This window comes from Manacus candei, unplaced genomic scaffold (genome assembly GCF_025592945.1).
Source record: "Manacus candei isolate 608988 ecotype Guabito, Panama unplaced genomic scaffold, ASM2559294v1 h1tg000050l, whole genome shotgun sequence".
NCBI lineage: Eukaryota > Metazoa > Chordata > Aves > Passeriformes > Pipridae > Manacus > Manacus candei.
Window position 1 is genome coordinate 37602269 of NW_026138098.1, and position 16488 is coordinate 37618756.

The window sequence follows — 16488 nt, forward strand, 5'->3', positions numbered from 1 at the left end:
GGGAATGCCACAGCAGTCGGATTCAGTAGTTTTTATTTCTAGCATCCACACACGTACCGGGTGAACGACCTCCCCTCACGATTCAGAGCACACGACCACGCGCAAGCAGGGTGTTTTGATTTTATAAATTATGTCTTCTGGCCTCCCCCGGACCCCAGCGCAGCCAGCACGTCACTGCTAGGTACGTAATTCTAATCAGCAAAGTTACAGGCAAGGTCTCCTTGTTGACACTGAAGCTATTTTTTCTGGGCTACTCCTGCATGTGGCGGCTCCCCAGAGGGAGGGACACGGCTGTCTCGCCGCCGTCCTCGGGACTTAGTTTTTCTCGTAGTAGAACCATTTGTCAACTGTGTGGGGCAGAAAAAGAAGGAGGGGGTTAGTCCTCTGTGAGCCACCCGGCACAGAGGAGTCACACGGCACTGTGTGTGTGTCACCCCCAGCTCAGGGGCCTCCTCCTGCTCCTGCCAACAGCTCCACAGCACAGCAAACAGGTTCCTGCACAGCACTGTTTACATGGATTTGTTTTCCCCAAAGAGTCACCCTGGTTCAGGCTGCCATTAGGAGCATCCATTACTCAGTTCAGGCAAGGACAGCAACCCCACTGGCTCAGCTGACCCAGGGAGGCAGAGCCATATTACCTGGGACTCCCAAGACATCCATTTTCCCACAGGTTTATTCCCCAGGAAGGGATTGGAAGTGACAACCTAGCTCCTCTTCCTGCCATGCAGCAGTGGGCTCTCAACACCCTCCTTAACTCGGCCCTTGGGCCTTGCCCTGGCTACAGCAACGTCCAGATTTCACTTGAGACCCTCATTTTCCTACTGATAATTCCTCTGAGGAAGCCCCCGTTCTGCACTGGGATGTAAAGGTGGGTTTTGAGACTCACCTTCGGGTGGGATCGGGTTGGCAGCTTTACATGGCGGTGCCTGAAACAAGAAAGGTGTTATCAGAGAGCAGCTGCTGACCAAGGCTGTCCTTACACCTTGTAGGGCTGCACAAATCTTCCCTGAGCACCGTTTAAGATCCTGTGGCAGCCAGTGCTGATCAGCTGTGAGGGAATAACTGAGCAGCATCCTGCCATCCCCACAGCCTCCCCATTCCAGAGATGCCCCACATGCCAGAGGTGCTCTGCTCCAAGCACAGGCTGCAGTGCCATCTGCTTCCCACCACGAGCAGGTACCACTCCAACATCTACACAGCTGCTGCTTTTTTTATAAACCTACAATGTGATGGAGGAATAGAAGCACAAAGCACTGGGGAAACTCCTCTGAAGAGCTTTTAACAACCAAAACCAGAGAAGGATCCCTGGGTGGTGACATTCCCTCCACAGGGGCTGTACTTCCAAAAACACACAAATTAATCAGGATGCCACCAGAGGATACCAGCACTTTAAAACCAAAGGTGATGGTTTTAAAAGTCTCTCTGAGGCTACAGAGAGCCTTGGGTTTCCAGTAATGTTTCCACACACCGAGGCAAGATTTGCACTTTGATTTTCCTGTCCCATTCCTCTGACCCCTTTCGGGTTGCCAGCAGCACTTTACAAGCCTAGTGAGATGTGATTAATTCCTGAAACTGGACAGGAGTACTACACAGGGAACACCAAGCTTTTCATTCCAAAGGATGCAAAGCCCCTGGCTGCAAGGCTTTAGGGAATCACACTCTCTTTTCTCAAAGAGGGACCTGTTCTGTGAAGCTCTTGGAAGGCCAAATATTTAACCACTCTCTGAAAAGCTGACAGCCAAGCTTTGGTTCAGAAGTTTAGTCCTTCACACAAACTCTATTTGGGATTCCATCTTCCAGATGACTAAGGGCAAGGAGAAGCCTCTGGAGGAATGCCTGGCTTGCTCCACCATCCATCCTGTTTGATCAGACACAGGTGCTGTGTTCGGTCACCTAAAAAATTCTGAGCATGCAATGTGCCATTCACACAGAGAGGGCAGTTTATACAAATTATATCACTTTTCCTGATGCTTGGGCGCTCAAATTTGTACTTACTGCATCCACAGTAGCTTTTGCACAGTCTTGGCCACAGCAGAAGGGGCTGTCAGACACCGTCAGGTTTGTGCTAGAAGAGAGAGGGACCCTTGTGAGAATGTGCAAGCCTGGTCCCTCCCCTGGGAGTACTGAATAATGGAATATTAAGGATTATTGTTAAAGCTGCCAAGCTGAGGGGGAAGGCCTGGGGAGACAGCCAGCAGCTAACAGAGGGCATGGCACCACTCAGGAAAGGGAGTTCCAGGGTTATTTGTCCAGGGAAAAGGAAGGTGCACAGCACCATGAGCATGAACCTACCAGTTGATCTCCCCCCCGTCAGTTTTCTTTGCTATTAAAGCTTTCCAGTGTTCATGAGTGCTCTTGATGACATTCACAGCAAAATCCTAAGGGTGGAGATGAGAACAAACACCACATTACGTGGCAGCACTAGACCATTTCCTCCAGACTGTCAGTCACATGGAACAGTATTTATAGGCTGATTGTAGATAGTTCTAACCGTGGAAGAGGCTGAAAGAAACCTCCTCCTCTGTCACTGGGCTGTTCAGGAAGAGCAGCAACCTCCCAGTGCACAACAGCTGAAACCACCAGGATTTTACAAGGAGAATTGTTTTGTTTTTGAGATGGGAGGATACACCAAGGTCACCGAGTGAGCTGGAGGCCAAGAGAAACTGAACACAGATATTCCAGTCTCGGGCCAGTGCTGCTCCATCATAAAAGCACCTCCACCCCGCTGCTCCTCCCACTCGGTCTGTCTCCAGCAGTTGCTGATCCAGGCCTACCCAGGAGCTCTCCTCCACTCCAGGCAAATAATTCAGGCCAACAGGAAGAGACACGCAGCTAATCAAGCTCTGCAATTATTTAAAAATGAATTTGTTTCCAAGCATATCAGCTTCTTTCCTTAAGAATGAGCAGTATATGCTCAAGCATTAACCTGTCAGCTAGAGAAGGAAGCACACACAGTTCTTTGTTAGTGTGAACACCAGCAATAAATATCCTGGTTTGATACCCTACAGAGCCAAATAAAACACTGCAGAACATGTGGGAGGTTCTTTATCCCGATTTTCCGGTTGCCTTGATTCTGGTTTCACCCATCCTGAGGGGCAGTGAGATGTCTCAGCCCAACCAACCTAGTGCTGTGCTACAGCCGAAAGGGACAAGTCCTTTGTGACTTCTATTTTCTTTCCCAGACAGTGCTTTGGAGGAATTCCCCTCCTCTGCACCAAGTCTGGAGCTCTGGGAGTTGAGTTACCTCACTAACCCCCTCAAGGCACACCAGGACAGGCAGGGCAGGGCACAGAAGCAGGATTTCACCCACTCAGGAGCAGCAGATGATCTGATCCAACCCAGGGAACACTGCTGCCAAGGCAGAGCCTTACTCAAAGGGCGTGAGGGAACACTTCACGCCTGAAGGAAGAAGTGTTTTAACTCCTGAGTGAAGTTTAACTTGCACCAGGTTGCAGTGGAACAAAGCCAATGAGCAAGGGAAGCAAAGGGTGATTGATGTCAAGCTGCCTTTGCTCCAGAGCAGGAGCAAACAAACCCAGTGTTTTCCACCCTGGTTCTGACACGGAGGCTCCCAGCCCTGAGGTGATTCCACATGAATGACATCTAGAAGAAAAACTGATAATATCCAACAGCACCAGGGCAATAACCACATGCTTTTTCTCCAAGTATTCTTGCAAGCTGGAAACAAGCAAGAGTGGTAGGCTGGAAAAACAGCAGGATGACTGAAGTCAGCTATCAGCAGCTCCATAAAAATCCATTCTCTCACCCAGTGCTCACTCGTGTCCCCACACCCCCCCAGCTCAGTGTGGACAGCGTGCCTTCGCACCAAGACAGCTGATCCTACCTTGTCTTTAAATTCCTCATTAAAAGCAAACTGGTTTTCTGGCTTTCCATCAGGTACTTTGTATCTTCTGAACCAGTCCACGGTAGCTTCTAAGTATCCAGGCTTCATCCTTCTGACATCATTGATATCTAGGCGGGGAGAAGAGGTTTGTTAGCCAGAAGCAGTAACAGAATTTACTCCGCTCTACCCAGCTGCTCTGAGCTGTCCCCCTTTCAGCCCCTCCTCAAGCAGCCTTAGCCACATTTCAGACTGACTGCCCTAAAGACACAGTGAGTGTCTGCACAGGGAAGTCAGTGTTTCATCCTCACAGTCCTGATTGCCCCCAGGAGCCTGGACACATTTAGCTGTGATTAGAGACACTGAGGACAGGCTGGACAGCCACACTGCTTCAAAATGCCAGGCTGTGCAGGGGACTGACAAGGTGTGACAAACAGCAGTGAAATGTTTTGCTGTAGGCCTGAAAACATTGTGTTCTGCTGTCCTTCCAGCTTCACACCTGATTAATACCGTGGCACAGAAGGAGCAAGCCTGTGTCCTGGCTTGGAAGTCTCCTGCAGGCTCTCTTGGGAGAAAGGGAAGCATTAATCCTGCTCCTCCCTCCTGTAACTCACCATTATAGCTGTCTGCTTCTGGGTCTTCCACGTTGATAGCAATTATCTTCCAGTCTGTCTCTCCCTCATCAATCAGTGCCAGCGTGCCCAGCACCTTCACTCTGATGACTTCTCCCCGGGAGCAGACCTGCAAGGACAAAGACCTTGGTGTCCCTGCTGATGCATCCAAGGAATGCACGACAGGAGGCTGTACAAGAGCTCAGCAAGCAGCCAGGTACCACGAAATTAGGTCTCGCTTATCAGCAGCTCATAAGCCTTGGCTCATCTCAACAACAATCTTCAGAGGCAGTGGAGGGAAACATCACATGCTTAAGGTGGAGGAGGTAGGAAATAAATAATGTCTCTGGCTAATTGACTTTGGAGACATTAATTGCAGGTTTCAGAAGACAGTTACCCTCTAGAATGCGTTACCTTGCTCCCGATTTCGCACACATCGATCGGATCGTTATCTCCACAGCAGCCAGTATTTTCATCCTTGTGACCTGGGTCTTCCCAAGTCTGAAAAAAACCAACACCCAACACCAAAGTCAACCACACCTGCGAACAAGAACTCCAAAAAAAAAAAAGCAGGTTTGTTTCAGGCATGCAGTGCCTGTAGGATACAGATGATGGCCCACTTCACACTCGCTTTCAGGACTGGTGCTTGGGCTACTTTTTCACTTGTGCCTGCTAAGTTTGAATCCCAGTTAAAAGGTCTTATCTTGCCAAGGGTCAGCTGCTCCCTCCTACCAACAAACCTTTCAACAAAGCTTTTTTCAACAACTTTCCAGACTTCCTCCTCTGTTCCACAGCTGCCTAAAGGTGAAGTTCACATCTATAAAGAACACTCGTTGATTTGGCTGCCTGCCTGTTCCTCTCCCTATTCATTTCTTAACAGAAGTTTCCTGAGCTCCAGATAGCAGTCCAGCAGAGATGGAAGACAGACAGGGTGTATTGTTTCCTTTTAATTAAACAATTAAAATGATAAGAATGCAGAGCCCCACACCCTGTGCTACCCAGTGTCCCATCTCACCCACAGTGGTGAGTGTAAACTGAAAGACAGGACTGCAGAAGGCATTTGACTCCAAAAACAACAGCTTCTGATCAGGAGCAAAAGAACTCCATGCCCACTTGCATCATAAGGGGCATCTACCTCTAAGGGGGCTGAGATATAAAAAGAAGGAATCCAGAGTGTTCAGGAAGGTGTAGTGACACCTGGGTGGTGCTGAAGGACCGTTCACAATCACTACCACACTCCTCTACAAGGAAGTGTTAAGCTCCTGATGAGTAAACAACTTTGATCCACTAACACATGACAGAGTAAAGGCTTCAAAAGATGCAACTCTGCACAAAGAAATGGGCTCCAGAATCCATCTGAGCAGAAAACAACTCGAGTTTGAGAGCCTGTGTTAAGTCACGTAGGGACAACGCTCAGCATGCACTGCTATCAAGACTAGAATTATCAAATTCAGTGTTTCCCTGGGATCTCACACTGACAGTTTATTTCTCTGAAGGAAACCCCAGCCTTGGAGAACATCAGGGGCAAACAGCCTTCCTCCAAGTCCCCCTTTATCTAGCAGCCAGTTAAGAGCATGTGTCCAGATGCCCCTATCTGTTGGTCCCGCCTTGCCAGTTGGCTTCTGAGAAAGCACATCTGTGCAGTGGTGGGTGTTGGCAAGAAGAATCTTCCTTAAAGATTCAGCCTAAATCCTGTACCACTAGGATAAAACTTAAGCTCTTTGTGCTTCACCAGGCAGGAGCTGAAGGCCCTGCATTGCCAGATGCACGGTGACAGCTTCCTTCATCCAAGGACCTGCCAGCTACTGTCCAGCCAAGGAGAGGAGCAGCACAGCAGGTACCTCACTATCAGCAGCTGCTCATCCTCTGACAGCTTGTTTATAACATCAGCTAGAAGCCTAACTGTTGGGATTTCTGCTTAGAAAGACCCCTGTTTTCCTGACAGGTTCTCTCAATTAGCAGGATTACATATCCAGCTGCAAATGCCACGTTCCAGGCCAGACTCTTTGCTGAGCTTTTCGCTCATTGATACAGTGGCAATAACAGGCATCCTCCCTCCTCCCCACCAGCATGGATGAGCCACTGGGATGGATCACAGTACCTGTGGGATGGCACCATAATTCCAGATGTAGCCCTTGTGGGGAAACACGTTGGCTACGTAGCGCAGCTTTCCTTTCTTCACATCTTGCTTAATTGGGTTTAAGGGTTCCTTTGTTGCAATCTGAAAGAAAAGTTGCATAAATCCCTCTGCTTTGCTCTCTATGGAAAAAACAAGTGATTTTTTTTTTTTTAAATGGAACTGACAAGCCAAGAGACCAGGAGCTGACCCTGAACCCAACAGCAGACACTGGACAGCTCCATTTTCCTGTTGCATTGCCATCTCCTGGGATATAGTTTTCAGCAGACTCCCAAGCATCAGAATCACATGGGGTTAAGAGCCATAAAATGCTGCTTTAATCAGAAGCCACAGAAGAATACCCAGGCAAACTTCTGCAATCTCAGCTTCCATGCCAGACCTCTAGCATTGAGCAAGTACTGACAGGAGAAGTTAGAAACCACTCTGATTCTGGAGGTGGGATTGAGAAGGAGAGAATCAGCAGAGCCAAAGATTAAGACTTAGTCAGCTCAAGCCCCTTTGCTAGGAACTGTAATGTAATTACCTCCATTTTAGCATTTGTCCATCGAGGTACTTCCACAACCATGTTGAACACATTCTGAAGAAAGCAAAACATCAGTGAGTGGGAAGGAAGACCACACTTTAAACTAGGAAACACATGCCAGCCAGCTCCCATGAAACCCTAAGATTTTTTTCTGTGGTTTTTTTTTTTTTGATGCAGCTGATGAAACTCCCATAGCCCAGTCAGTCACATGTCATCACTTAAAGCTGAATCCCAGAAAAGACCCCAGCAAAGGCCAGATTGAGGTTACCCACACATTCTGCAGGTTACCCCCACATTCTCCATCAGTTGCCACCTACAAACATCCCCATCACATTCCTAGGACACAGAACAGCAGGTTAAATGAACTGAAGACAGCTGCACACAAACTATCCTGGACGTAACAAAAGGAGGTTTGGGGCATATTTATTAAATACAAAGTGCTTAATGTTCCAGCAAGGGCCGCTCTGGCCATCTAGAAAAGATAAGACTAACAGGAACAAGCCACCAACTTAATAATGTGGGTATCTATGTTCTGCCCTGAATGACCGAGGACATCACTCCCAAATATCTGTCTGATGTAGGGAAGGATACCCTCTCTCCAAGCTGACACTCCTATAAAAGAAAACCTCGTTAATGGCATGGTGTGAGGATAAAGGTGGGGGAGGAGAAATGCAGAACCACATCTTGCAGTATTTAGTTTACAGGTGATGCTTGGAAACATCTCCTGTTGATCCCGTTGGGCTGAGGCCTCTTGAGACCTCAGTGTCAGCCTCCTCATCCAGAAAAGCTTTTCCACACCTGAACCTCAACATCTGCTGCTTGAAGAGATTATGGCTTTTCAACAAAAAGTCAAACCTTGCTCCCTAGCCTGGCCAAGGTTTCTAATCCCCACCTTAAGCTGTATTAGCACAGCAAAGTCCCTCGAACGTGTATTGTGCCATTATTAGACTGATACTGTGCAACAAGCACTGCTGCATCACTGACTTTGCTCACACCCTGCCCTAGCAGAGGTTTATTACCCCCCTTAATTGCAGGGGTCACTGCTCATTTGCGTTTTGCATGTAAAAATGTACACCCTGTTTTTATTCCTAACTGGAGGAGAGGAATGAGGCACTGGGATCAGGCTGGGCAGGGTGCTCACGGCTCTGCAGGCAGGGAAAGGTGACTTGGAGCTGCATCTTTGTAAGGCTTGGAGTTCCCCCACTGTCAGATCTGCCTTGGCCTAAGACACTCAGTGAGCAGCCCAAGGTCGTTCCAAGGCACTCAGGTACAGATAAGACCAACACAGCCCAGCCCCAGACCGGAAAAAACACCCTGCAATCCTCTCAGCGTCTTAGGAGTCTAAGGATAAAGATCAAGGAGCCCAGACAGAGTGAGACAACCTTTGGCTCTGAGCTGGGCTCTGTAACAGAGCTGGCAACCCACCTGCTCAGTAATGAGTTAAACCTCAGTGCAGAGGCACTCGAGCCACAGAGGGAGGCCCGGTGTGATCAGCACCATTGTGTAACTTTGGGGACTGAGACCTTCAGTGCCTGGGACTCTTTTCTCTGAATGACTTGGCACGGAGGTGCTGGCAGCAGCCCTGTGTGCCTCAGGTAAACACCAGTAGCTTGGTTTCCCCTGTTAAGCATTACCAGTCCATGGAAACCCTCCCCACCACTGTGCTCACTCCCCTGCTCCTTCCTCCCCTGTTCTGCGAGCATCTGCAAAGCAGGATTATCCGGATTTGCCTTGTCTGGGGTTACCTTTCAGACACCTGCACTGAAAACTGCTTCCCCACTCGGCCATAGGAACTGCTTCACCTCTGTCCTTGATGACTACAATCCATCATTTCCCTTCTGAGCAGGCAAAAGCCACCTCAGGCTTCCTGGAGCACCCCAGGTAGCTCCATCACCTCCACCTCAGTAGCTCAATCCGCTGCTTTTTTCAGACATTCATCTCTCAACTCAGAATATTCTTTTCCTTTCCCAGAACCACTCTACACCTCTGAATTACATCTCTATCTAATGAACATTAGCTCATCCACTGCATTTCTCAAGCTGCACAGCTTTTTAGTACATATTAGAGGAAGAGATGAGCTACAACAGCACAGAACACAGTCAGAGAGCTCAAGGTGCCAGTGAATGTGCAGTCAGTGAAAAATGAATCACAACCATTTTGGCTTCCTGGAGCTGGGGCTTTTCTGGTTCAGAACAGCCTAATTTGACTCACAGCTGGCTGCTGAAAGGATGTGAAAGCCCTGCAGCACTGCATGGGGCAGGTTCTGAGAGGCACAAGGTCCTAGGAGATGCTAAAGCAGGAATTCAACATCCTTACCCTCTGTTCAGTGTTGGATTACACTGCAGGCATAAAGTGGCTGCACTGCAGTGAAACCCCAAGCCTGAAATATGCAGCACCCATAGGAGTGGATGTAGATATTACAGCTGAACAGAAAACTGCTTTTTTTAACCCCAAACCCCTTTATGGGTAAGCTCGAGCCAACTACTCACATCTCAGATGCAAAAATGAGAATGAGATCACCCATTCTCTTCTCCTGGGTCGCTCCACCCGAGGCCAGGACAGCAAGAAACCCACTCCCTGCACAGTCAGGCGATGCCTTCCTCAGGTGCTCCTGCATTGTGGGGAGCTGGGAGCCTCCCCCGGGTGTTCCACCCCTGATCCCTGGGTGTTTCAGGACCCCCTGGATGTTTTGGGATCCACTGATCCCCAGGGATTTCAGGACCCCCAGTTCCCTGGGTGTTTCAGGACCCCCAGATACTTCAGACCCCCAGTTCCCTGGGTGTTTCAGGACCTCCTGGATGTTCCAGGACCCCCTGATCTCTTGAGTGTTTCAGGACCCTGGATGTTTCAGGACCTCCTGATCTCCTGGGTTTTTCAGGATCCCCCAAACTCTGGGTTTTTCAGGACCCCCGATCCCCGGGTATTTCATGACCCACCGATCCCTTGGGTGTTTCGGGACTCCCTGGATGTTCCAGGACCTCCTGATCCCCCTGGTGTTTCGGGATCCCCTCTTACCTTCCCGGCGTCCGCGTAGATGGGGATATCGTGGAAGGGGGAGATGTATCGCCCGGCGGCATCCTCTGCAAGGCAAGGGGAGAAGCGGGGGGGGAGTGAGATGCTGAAGGACACGCGGGCAGGACCCACGCGGGCGCGCAGGGGAGCGAGGCGGGCGAGGGAGAAGGGCGCCCGGCAGGCTCCCCGCGGCCCGCCGGGGCTGGGTCGCCGTGCCCGGCGGCACTCACTGAAGAAGAGCCGGTACTCGGCGCTGTGGGGCGCGGCGCGCTCCTCCACGCTGAACCCCGACATCGCTGCCGCCGCTCCGCGCCTGCGCCGCGCCGCGCCCCCCGCCGCGCACTGCGCAGGCGCCGCAGGGAGACCGGGACCGCCCTGCGCCACGCGGCGGGAATGGGCTGGGATGGGACGGGATCGGGTGGGACAGGGATGGGATGGGATGGGATGGGATGGGATGGGATGGGATGGGATGGGATGGGATGGGACGGGATGGGATGGGGTGGGACGGGACGGGACGGGACGGGACGGGACGGGATGGGACGGGACGGGACGGGACGGGACGGGATGGGATGGGACGGGGACAGGGATGGGATGGGACAGGGATGGGACAGGGATGGGACAGGGACGGGATGGGATGGGATGGGATGGGATGGGATGGGACGGGGACAAGGATGGGACGGGACGGGACGGGACGGGACGGGATGGGATGGGACGGGGACAGGGATGGGATGGGACGGGGACAAGGATGGGACGGGACGGGACGGGACGGGACGGGATGGGATGGGACGGGGACAGGGATGGGATGGGACAGGGATGGGACAGGGATGGGACAGGGACGGGATGGGATGGGATGGGATGGGATGGGATGGGGACAGGGATGGGATGGGACAGGGATGGGATGGGGACAGGGATGGGATGGGATGGGATAGGATGGGACAGGGACAGGGACAGGGACGGGATGGGATGGGATGGGACAGGGATGGGATAGGAGGGTACAAGGATGGGATGGGATGGGACAGGGACAGGAACAGGGATGGGATGGGATGGGGCAGGGATGGAGTGGGTGGGACATGGGTGAGATGGGATGGGATGGGACTGGGGGGGATGGGATGGGATGAGGTGTGTGGGACAGGGATGGAATGGGATGGGATAGGGTGGGATGGTATGGAATGGCCATAACAGTGTGGGGTGGCATGGACTGCCATGGTCTGGCACGGCACGGCCATAACAGCATGGGATGACATGGCATGGCCACAGCAGTACAGGGTGGCATGGTCCGACATGGCCACAAGAGAATGGGGTGGCTTGGTCCACTGTGGCCACAGCAGTGTGCTTTGGCATGGTCTGGCATGGCCATGATAGCAGGGCAGGATCCAGCATGGTGTGGCTTGGTCCAGCATGGCGTGATTTGATCCAGCACAACACGGCTCGGTCCAGCCAGCCCATCGTGGCTTGGTCCAGCCTAGACATCCACAGCACTATGGTATGGCATGGTGCAGCACGGCCATGACAGCATGGCTTGGGCCAGCACAGCCTGGTATGGGCCAGCAAAGGCCTGCACAGTTCTCCAAGCATGGCACAGCCTGGGACAGCCCATTCTCCCTCCCTGCTCCCTGGTCCCCACACTCCATGGCCCCATGGCTGGACTGGAGCTGCATGAAGGGGGTACTGACAGAGCAGGGGCCTGTGGTGCCGGGGGGCTCAGCTGGGGCCCTCTGGGTGGTGCTGGGGGGGGAGCAGAGGAGCCAAGGCAGGGACGTGGCATTGGTGGGACGTGCCTTTATTTTGGTGACCTGTGGCCCACGAGGTGCCAAATCCCCTCTCCCCACCCCACAAGCCCTCAGTCCAGAGGCCCCTCAGCCGTCCCAGGCGGGGGCCCCAGCGCGGCGCAGGGCCAGCGGCCCCGACTCGCACACGGGGGGCGAGTCGCTGCTCCGTGCCTGGGTGAAGACACGGTTGCGGGTGCCGAGGAAGGTCCCGTGGCCGTGGCTCCGGGGGGTGTAGGGCCTGCGGTGGCGGCACCGGAGCCAGCAGAGGGGGTTCCTGAAGACCTCCTGGAAGGCTCTTCGGAAGTTCTCGTTGAAGTAGCCGTAGATGATGGGGTTGGCGCTGCTGTTGAAGAAGGCCAGCCAGTGGGCGAAGGGGTACACGTAGACGATGACCAGGTGGAGCTGGCCCTCGCTCAGCCACCCGTAGTCCGTCAGCAGCAACAGCGTCCAGAGGGGCAGCCAGGAGATGGTGAAGAAGAGGGCGACGATGATGAGCATGTTGATGACCTTGGCCTTCCTGCGGGAGATCCTCCTTCCCTCCGGCTCCTCCCGGCCATGGGCAGGCGCCACCGACTTGAAGAGCTTGAAGGCGATGCGGGCGTACATGACGACGATGAGGGCGAGCGGGGCCACGTAGATGTGGGAGAAGAGGACGGTTGTGTAGATCCTCCTCATCCCCGTCTCGGGCCAGGCCTCCCAACAGGAGTAGAGAGGGTAGGAGTTGTTGTAGGTGTCCACCATGAAGTGGTGCTCCTCCCTGGTGACAGTCAGGGTGATGGCAGCGGGGCACATGATGAGCAGGGCCAGCACCCAGATGATGGCGATGGTCAGCAGGGCTTTCCTCAGCGTCAGCTTCTGCCGGAACGGGTGGACGATGCAGCGAAACCTATGGGAGGGCAGATGGCAGTGGCTTTGGGCACCTACTGGGACATCCCTGGGGAAGGAGGACGGCCGGGACCCGGGGGTGTGGAGGGAGGGTGAGGTGGGTTGCTCTTCACATAACGCTTTTGGTGGCAGGGGTAGGTTGGGGTGTCTCCAGCTTCGGTGTTTTCATGGTGGGGAAGGACAGCTTGCTGGAATGCCCCGTGGACAGCTTAGTGGTCCTTATGGAGAGCTGGGACACGCTCCTGACATCCCCAGGAGCTTTCCCGTGGTGGAAACCACACAGGACACCTGGAGCTGCTGGAGGCAGTTGGCCCCACATTCCCACATTCCCACATTCCCACACTCCCAAGCCAACGTACCTCTCCACGGCGATGGCCACCAGTGTGAAAACGGAGGCGGAGACGGACATGCCCTGCACCAGGCCACTCATTTTGCACATGGTGTTGTCAAAGGGCCAACCTGTGAGGGGACACCGTGGAGGCTGTAGGTGCCTTGGGCTTGGCCAGCTCCCTTTAGATGTCCCCATCCACTGTGTTGTTGCTGGGGGATGCTAAATCCTGCTCCTAAGGGGGAGCTCATACGGACATGGCCTTTTGCAGCACAGATGCTTGGAGAAAAAACCCAAAATAGGTAAAAAAATGACACTCTTGTGAACTCAAGGAAGATGGTGGCTGCCATTTCTCCTGCCCTTGTCTAGGGCTTGAGCTGTTATCATGGGGACCTACCTTGGGATCATCAATCAGAAGGACTTTCATCTTGTTTCTTGACCCCAATGCCAAGGCAATAAACACAATAAATCAATAAACACAAACTCTGCCCTGTGGCCTGGCTGCCGCTGTGGCTGAACTCTGGCAAATGTCACCCCTTATCTTTGGAAAGGGCAACGGGCACGGCTGAGCCATCACAGAAGAAGATGGATGCAGGAAGAAGAGGGTTTTTTTCAGGGTTGCTTGATGAAGAAGGGCTGAACTTTAAATAAATATGCAAATGCAGCATTAAGATTATTTTGCCAAAAATAGTCAAAACCTCAAAGAAAAAAAAAAAAGGATGTTTCCCCCCTAAAATAGGAACTCTAAGTGAAATCACACCTTTCCTCAGGTGTGGTTGAGAGGCCACCACGTGCCCTTCTCATCCTCACCAAAAACACCACCCAGGGCTTGGCCTCATACGTGGGGGGCAGAAGGTGAGTGGGGGATGTTCCTTCCCCCCACCACTTTCTCTCCCCTGTCTTGTGTCTCTCCCCTCCACTGCCCTGCTCACCTGTGATGAGGTTGTCCACCAAGGTGGTGGGCATGCAGAAGATGCCCACCAGCAGGTCGCTGATGGCCAGGTTGAGGAGGAACATGTTGGTGACCGTCCGCATCTGGCGGTTCTTCACCACGACGAAGCACACCAGGATGTTGCCGACCATGCACATGAGGAAGATGAAGGTGTAGGCCAGGATGAACATGAGGGCCACAGGGGAGGAATGCTGGTAGTAGGCCAGGAAGGTGTAGTTCTCCTTCAGGAGGTGACTGTAGCTTGTGGTGCCGTTTGGCCACCAGGTGCCACTGGAAGGGCCTGGGGAAGGGAAGGCAGGAAAATGAAGCTGGGAGAGGGTAAAGCAATTATTCCCTTCATTTCTTAATACCCTCAAAGTGGGCTTTCATGTTTATTCCAATGCCCAGCCTGGCTGGGACACATCCTGTTGGGATCATCACAGTGGCCCAGCAAGTCTCCCCGTCCTTGGGTTACACAGCTCAGGGTACTGCAGCACGTCAGGTGAATCATTATTTTATATCATTCATTTTTAAGTCATTCTTATTTATATAACTCTTTTGATGAGGAATTAGAGCAGCCCAGAAGGCATCCTGATCACATGGGTTTTTTTGGGGATAAAGCAAGGAAATGAATCCACATCTTGACATTTCAGTGCTCTGGCCTTTTGGGAAGCTGTATCCATGTGGTCCCCGTCACGGCTGGCTGGGGAGCATCCCTGCTCCCGGGTGGCTGCTGCTGCTTCTCCTTGTGCTTCCAAGGTTTACAGTTTGAGATTCCCTAAACTCTTATTCTCCCTGGCAAACCTGCAGTACCTGAGGGAGAGAGACTGGGGCAGAGGAGACCTTGCCCTCCGTTTAAGGTATAAAGCAATAATTACGACTCTGATCATTATCTGGGAGCTTCTGATGGAGTGGGGGATGGAATTTTGTCACTAAGGATTTAACGGCGAGCGGGTCTGGGCAGCTCCCACCCTCGGGTTTCCCCAGCGTTACGCAGGCAGGGACGCGGGAGGATGCCGGGAGCAGCAGCTGCCTGCAGTGGTGACGGGACTGACACCGGGAAAACCCAGCCTGCAATTTTAAGGCAAGAAAAGGCATATTTTATCTCTAAGGTTCAGCCTAACTGCCTGCAGGTCAGCCCTGCTCTGAGAAAGCCCCCAGAGCCGCTGCGTGATGGGCAGCTGGAGCATCCCCCATCCCTGTGCCGGTGCCGGTGCTCAGCTCGCCAGCCAAGGCGCTTTTCGAGCCACCGGGACTGCCTGGGCTTCTCCAAGGCTCCTGCACGCAGGAAGGGCCCCTCCAGCCCCTATGACCGTGTCCGGGGTGCAGGATTTGGGCAAGACGTTTCCAACCGGGCTTTAGAAAGGTGCTGGGCGGGTTTGCAGCCCAGGGACACAGGGGAAGGAGCGTCTTGGAGAGGCAAGAAAGCAGCGGGACTGGGGGACAAGATTCTCCAGCCAGTCGGCATCAGACGCACTCACATGACCCAGCTTCGTTAGCAGGAGTGCTCCTTCGTTAGCAGGAGCAAAGACTGTAACGAGATTGCCCAAAATGTACAATGTTAACCCCAAAACTTTGCTGGACTTAACCTTTTTTGGGCTGCAGTGCAGCATTAGCGGGAGGTGGGTGTCCTATGGAATTAGAGGTGGTTTTAAGAGCGAGGTGGAAGACGGGGAAAGGAAAATAAGGGGTGGCTGAGCAGCCAGGGTTGGTGCTGGATGAATGGGTGGATGGATGAATGGGTGGATGGATGAATGGGTGGACGGATGGATGAATGGATGGAGGGATGCAGGCATGGAAGGGGGTACCGGGCGGGGGGCGAGGGACCGCTTGCCTCCCTGCCCGGCTGTGGGAAACCACCGCAGGAAAAGACTGGGCTGATGGAACAGGGGGCTGGGGACGGGGGGCCGGCTTTTGCGGGGGGATCAAATGAAACAAACCGGGGGTCGGTACTCACCTCCGCCGGCCCGACCCGGCTCCGGGGGCTGCATCGCTGGCGCGCGGGGGCTGCCGCCGGGGGTGGGGGGCAGTTTTGCCCCCGTCCCTCCCCCGGTTCCCCGGTCCCGAGCCCCGGTGCCGCTACCGCGGAGCCGCTGCCGCGGTGCCGCCGCGCCGCTTGCGGCTGCTCGGGCTGCGGCGGAGAAGGGGAGGGGGCGGCGGGGGGACAGCCTCCCATCGCCATGGATACCACCGGGGCACCCACACGCAGCCTCCCCAGGGATGAGCCAGCGCGGGGGGACCAGGGAGACCAGGAGAGAGAGGGAGCAGGTTTGCTCCCCTGGGGAGGGTCGGGGTCTACGTCCCCCTCGCTGCCTCCGAGGTCCCCACACTGATGCTGGCAGCTGATGGCCGGTGTCCCCAGCAACGCCGGGGTGGAAAACATGCCAGGAGCCACAACGCGGGTGGGGAGGACCCCCCTCCATCACCCCATGCAGTAGGGAAAAGCAACAC

The 16488-nt window shown here is 53.6% G+C and overlaps 2 protein-coding genes across 2 annotated transcripts; both read right to left on the minus strand.

Moving 5' to 3' along the window:
• Positions 1 to 16: 16 nt before the first annotated feature.
• Positions 17 to 10492, minus strand: PPA1 (inorganic pyrophosphatase 1). The gene is made up of 11 exons (XM_051799737.1): positions 10355 to 10492; positions 10128 to 10192; positions 7113 to 7166; positions 6554 to 6673; positions 4867 to 4953; positions 4456 to 4582; positions 3845 to 3972; positions 2293 to 2378; positions 1996 to 2065; positions 887 to 926; positions 17 to 347 (listed from the first exon to the last, which is right to left on the minus strand). Exons 1-11 carry the CDS (start codon positions 10416 to 10418, stop codon positions 316 to 318), a joined length of 873 nt encoding a protein of 290 aa, XP_051655697.1. The 5' UTR covers positions 10419 to 10492; the 3' UTR covers positions 17 to 315.
• Positions 10493 to 11726: 1234 nt separating this feature from the next.
• Positions 11727 to 16171, minus strand: NPFFR1 (neuropeptide FF receptor 1). The gene is made up of 4 exons (XM_051799693.1): positions 15995 to 16171; positions 14039 to 14338; positions 13138 to 13237; positions 11727 to 12779 (listed from the first exon to the last, which is right to left on the minus strand). Exons 1-4 carry the CDS (start codon positions 16026 to 16028, stop codon positions 11981 to 11983), a joined length of 1233 nt encoding a protein of 410 aa, XP_051655653.1. The 5' UTR covers positions 16029 to 16171; the 3' UTR covers positions 11727 to 11980.
• Between the last annotated feature and the right edge of the window lie 317 nt (positions 16172 to 16488).

Excerpts from the sequence above, each read along its gene's own strand:
- NPFFR1 (XM_051799693.1), bottom strand. The coding sequence starts at position 16,028 with ATGCAGCCCCCGGAGCCGGGTCGGGCCGGCGGAG. Across the intron at positions 13,238-14,038 it reads GGTGGACAACCTCATCACAG|GTTGGCCCTTTGACAACACC; the intron begins GTGAGCAGGGCA and ends GTCCCCTCACAG. Across the intron at positions 12,780-13,137 it reads GTGGCCATCGCCGTGGAGAG|GTTTCGCTGCATCGTCCACC; the intron begins GTACGTTGGCTT and ends GCCCTCCCATAG.
- PPA1 (XM_051799737.1), bottom strand. The coding sequence starts at position 10,418 with ATGTCGGGGTTCAGCGTGGAGGAGCGCGCCGCGCCCCACAGCGCCGAG. Across the intron at positions 10,193-10,354 it reads CGAGTACCGGCTCTTCTTCA|AGGATGCCGCCGGGCGATAC; the intron begins GTGAGTGCCGCC and ends CTTGCCTTGCAG. Across the intron at positions 348-886 it reads CAACCCGATCCCACCCGAAG|TTGACAAATGGTTCTACTAC; the intron begins GTGAGTCTCAAA and ends TGCCCCACACAG.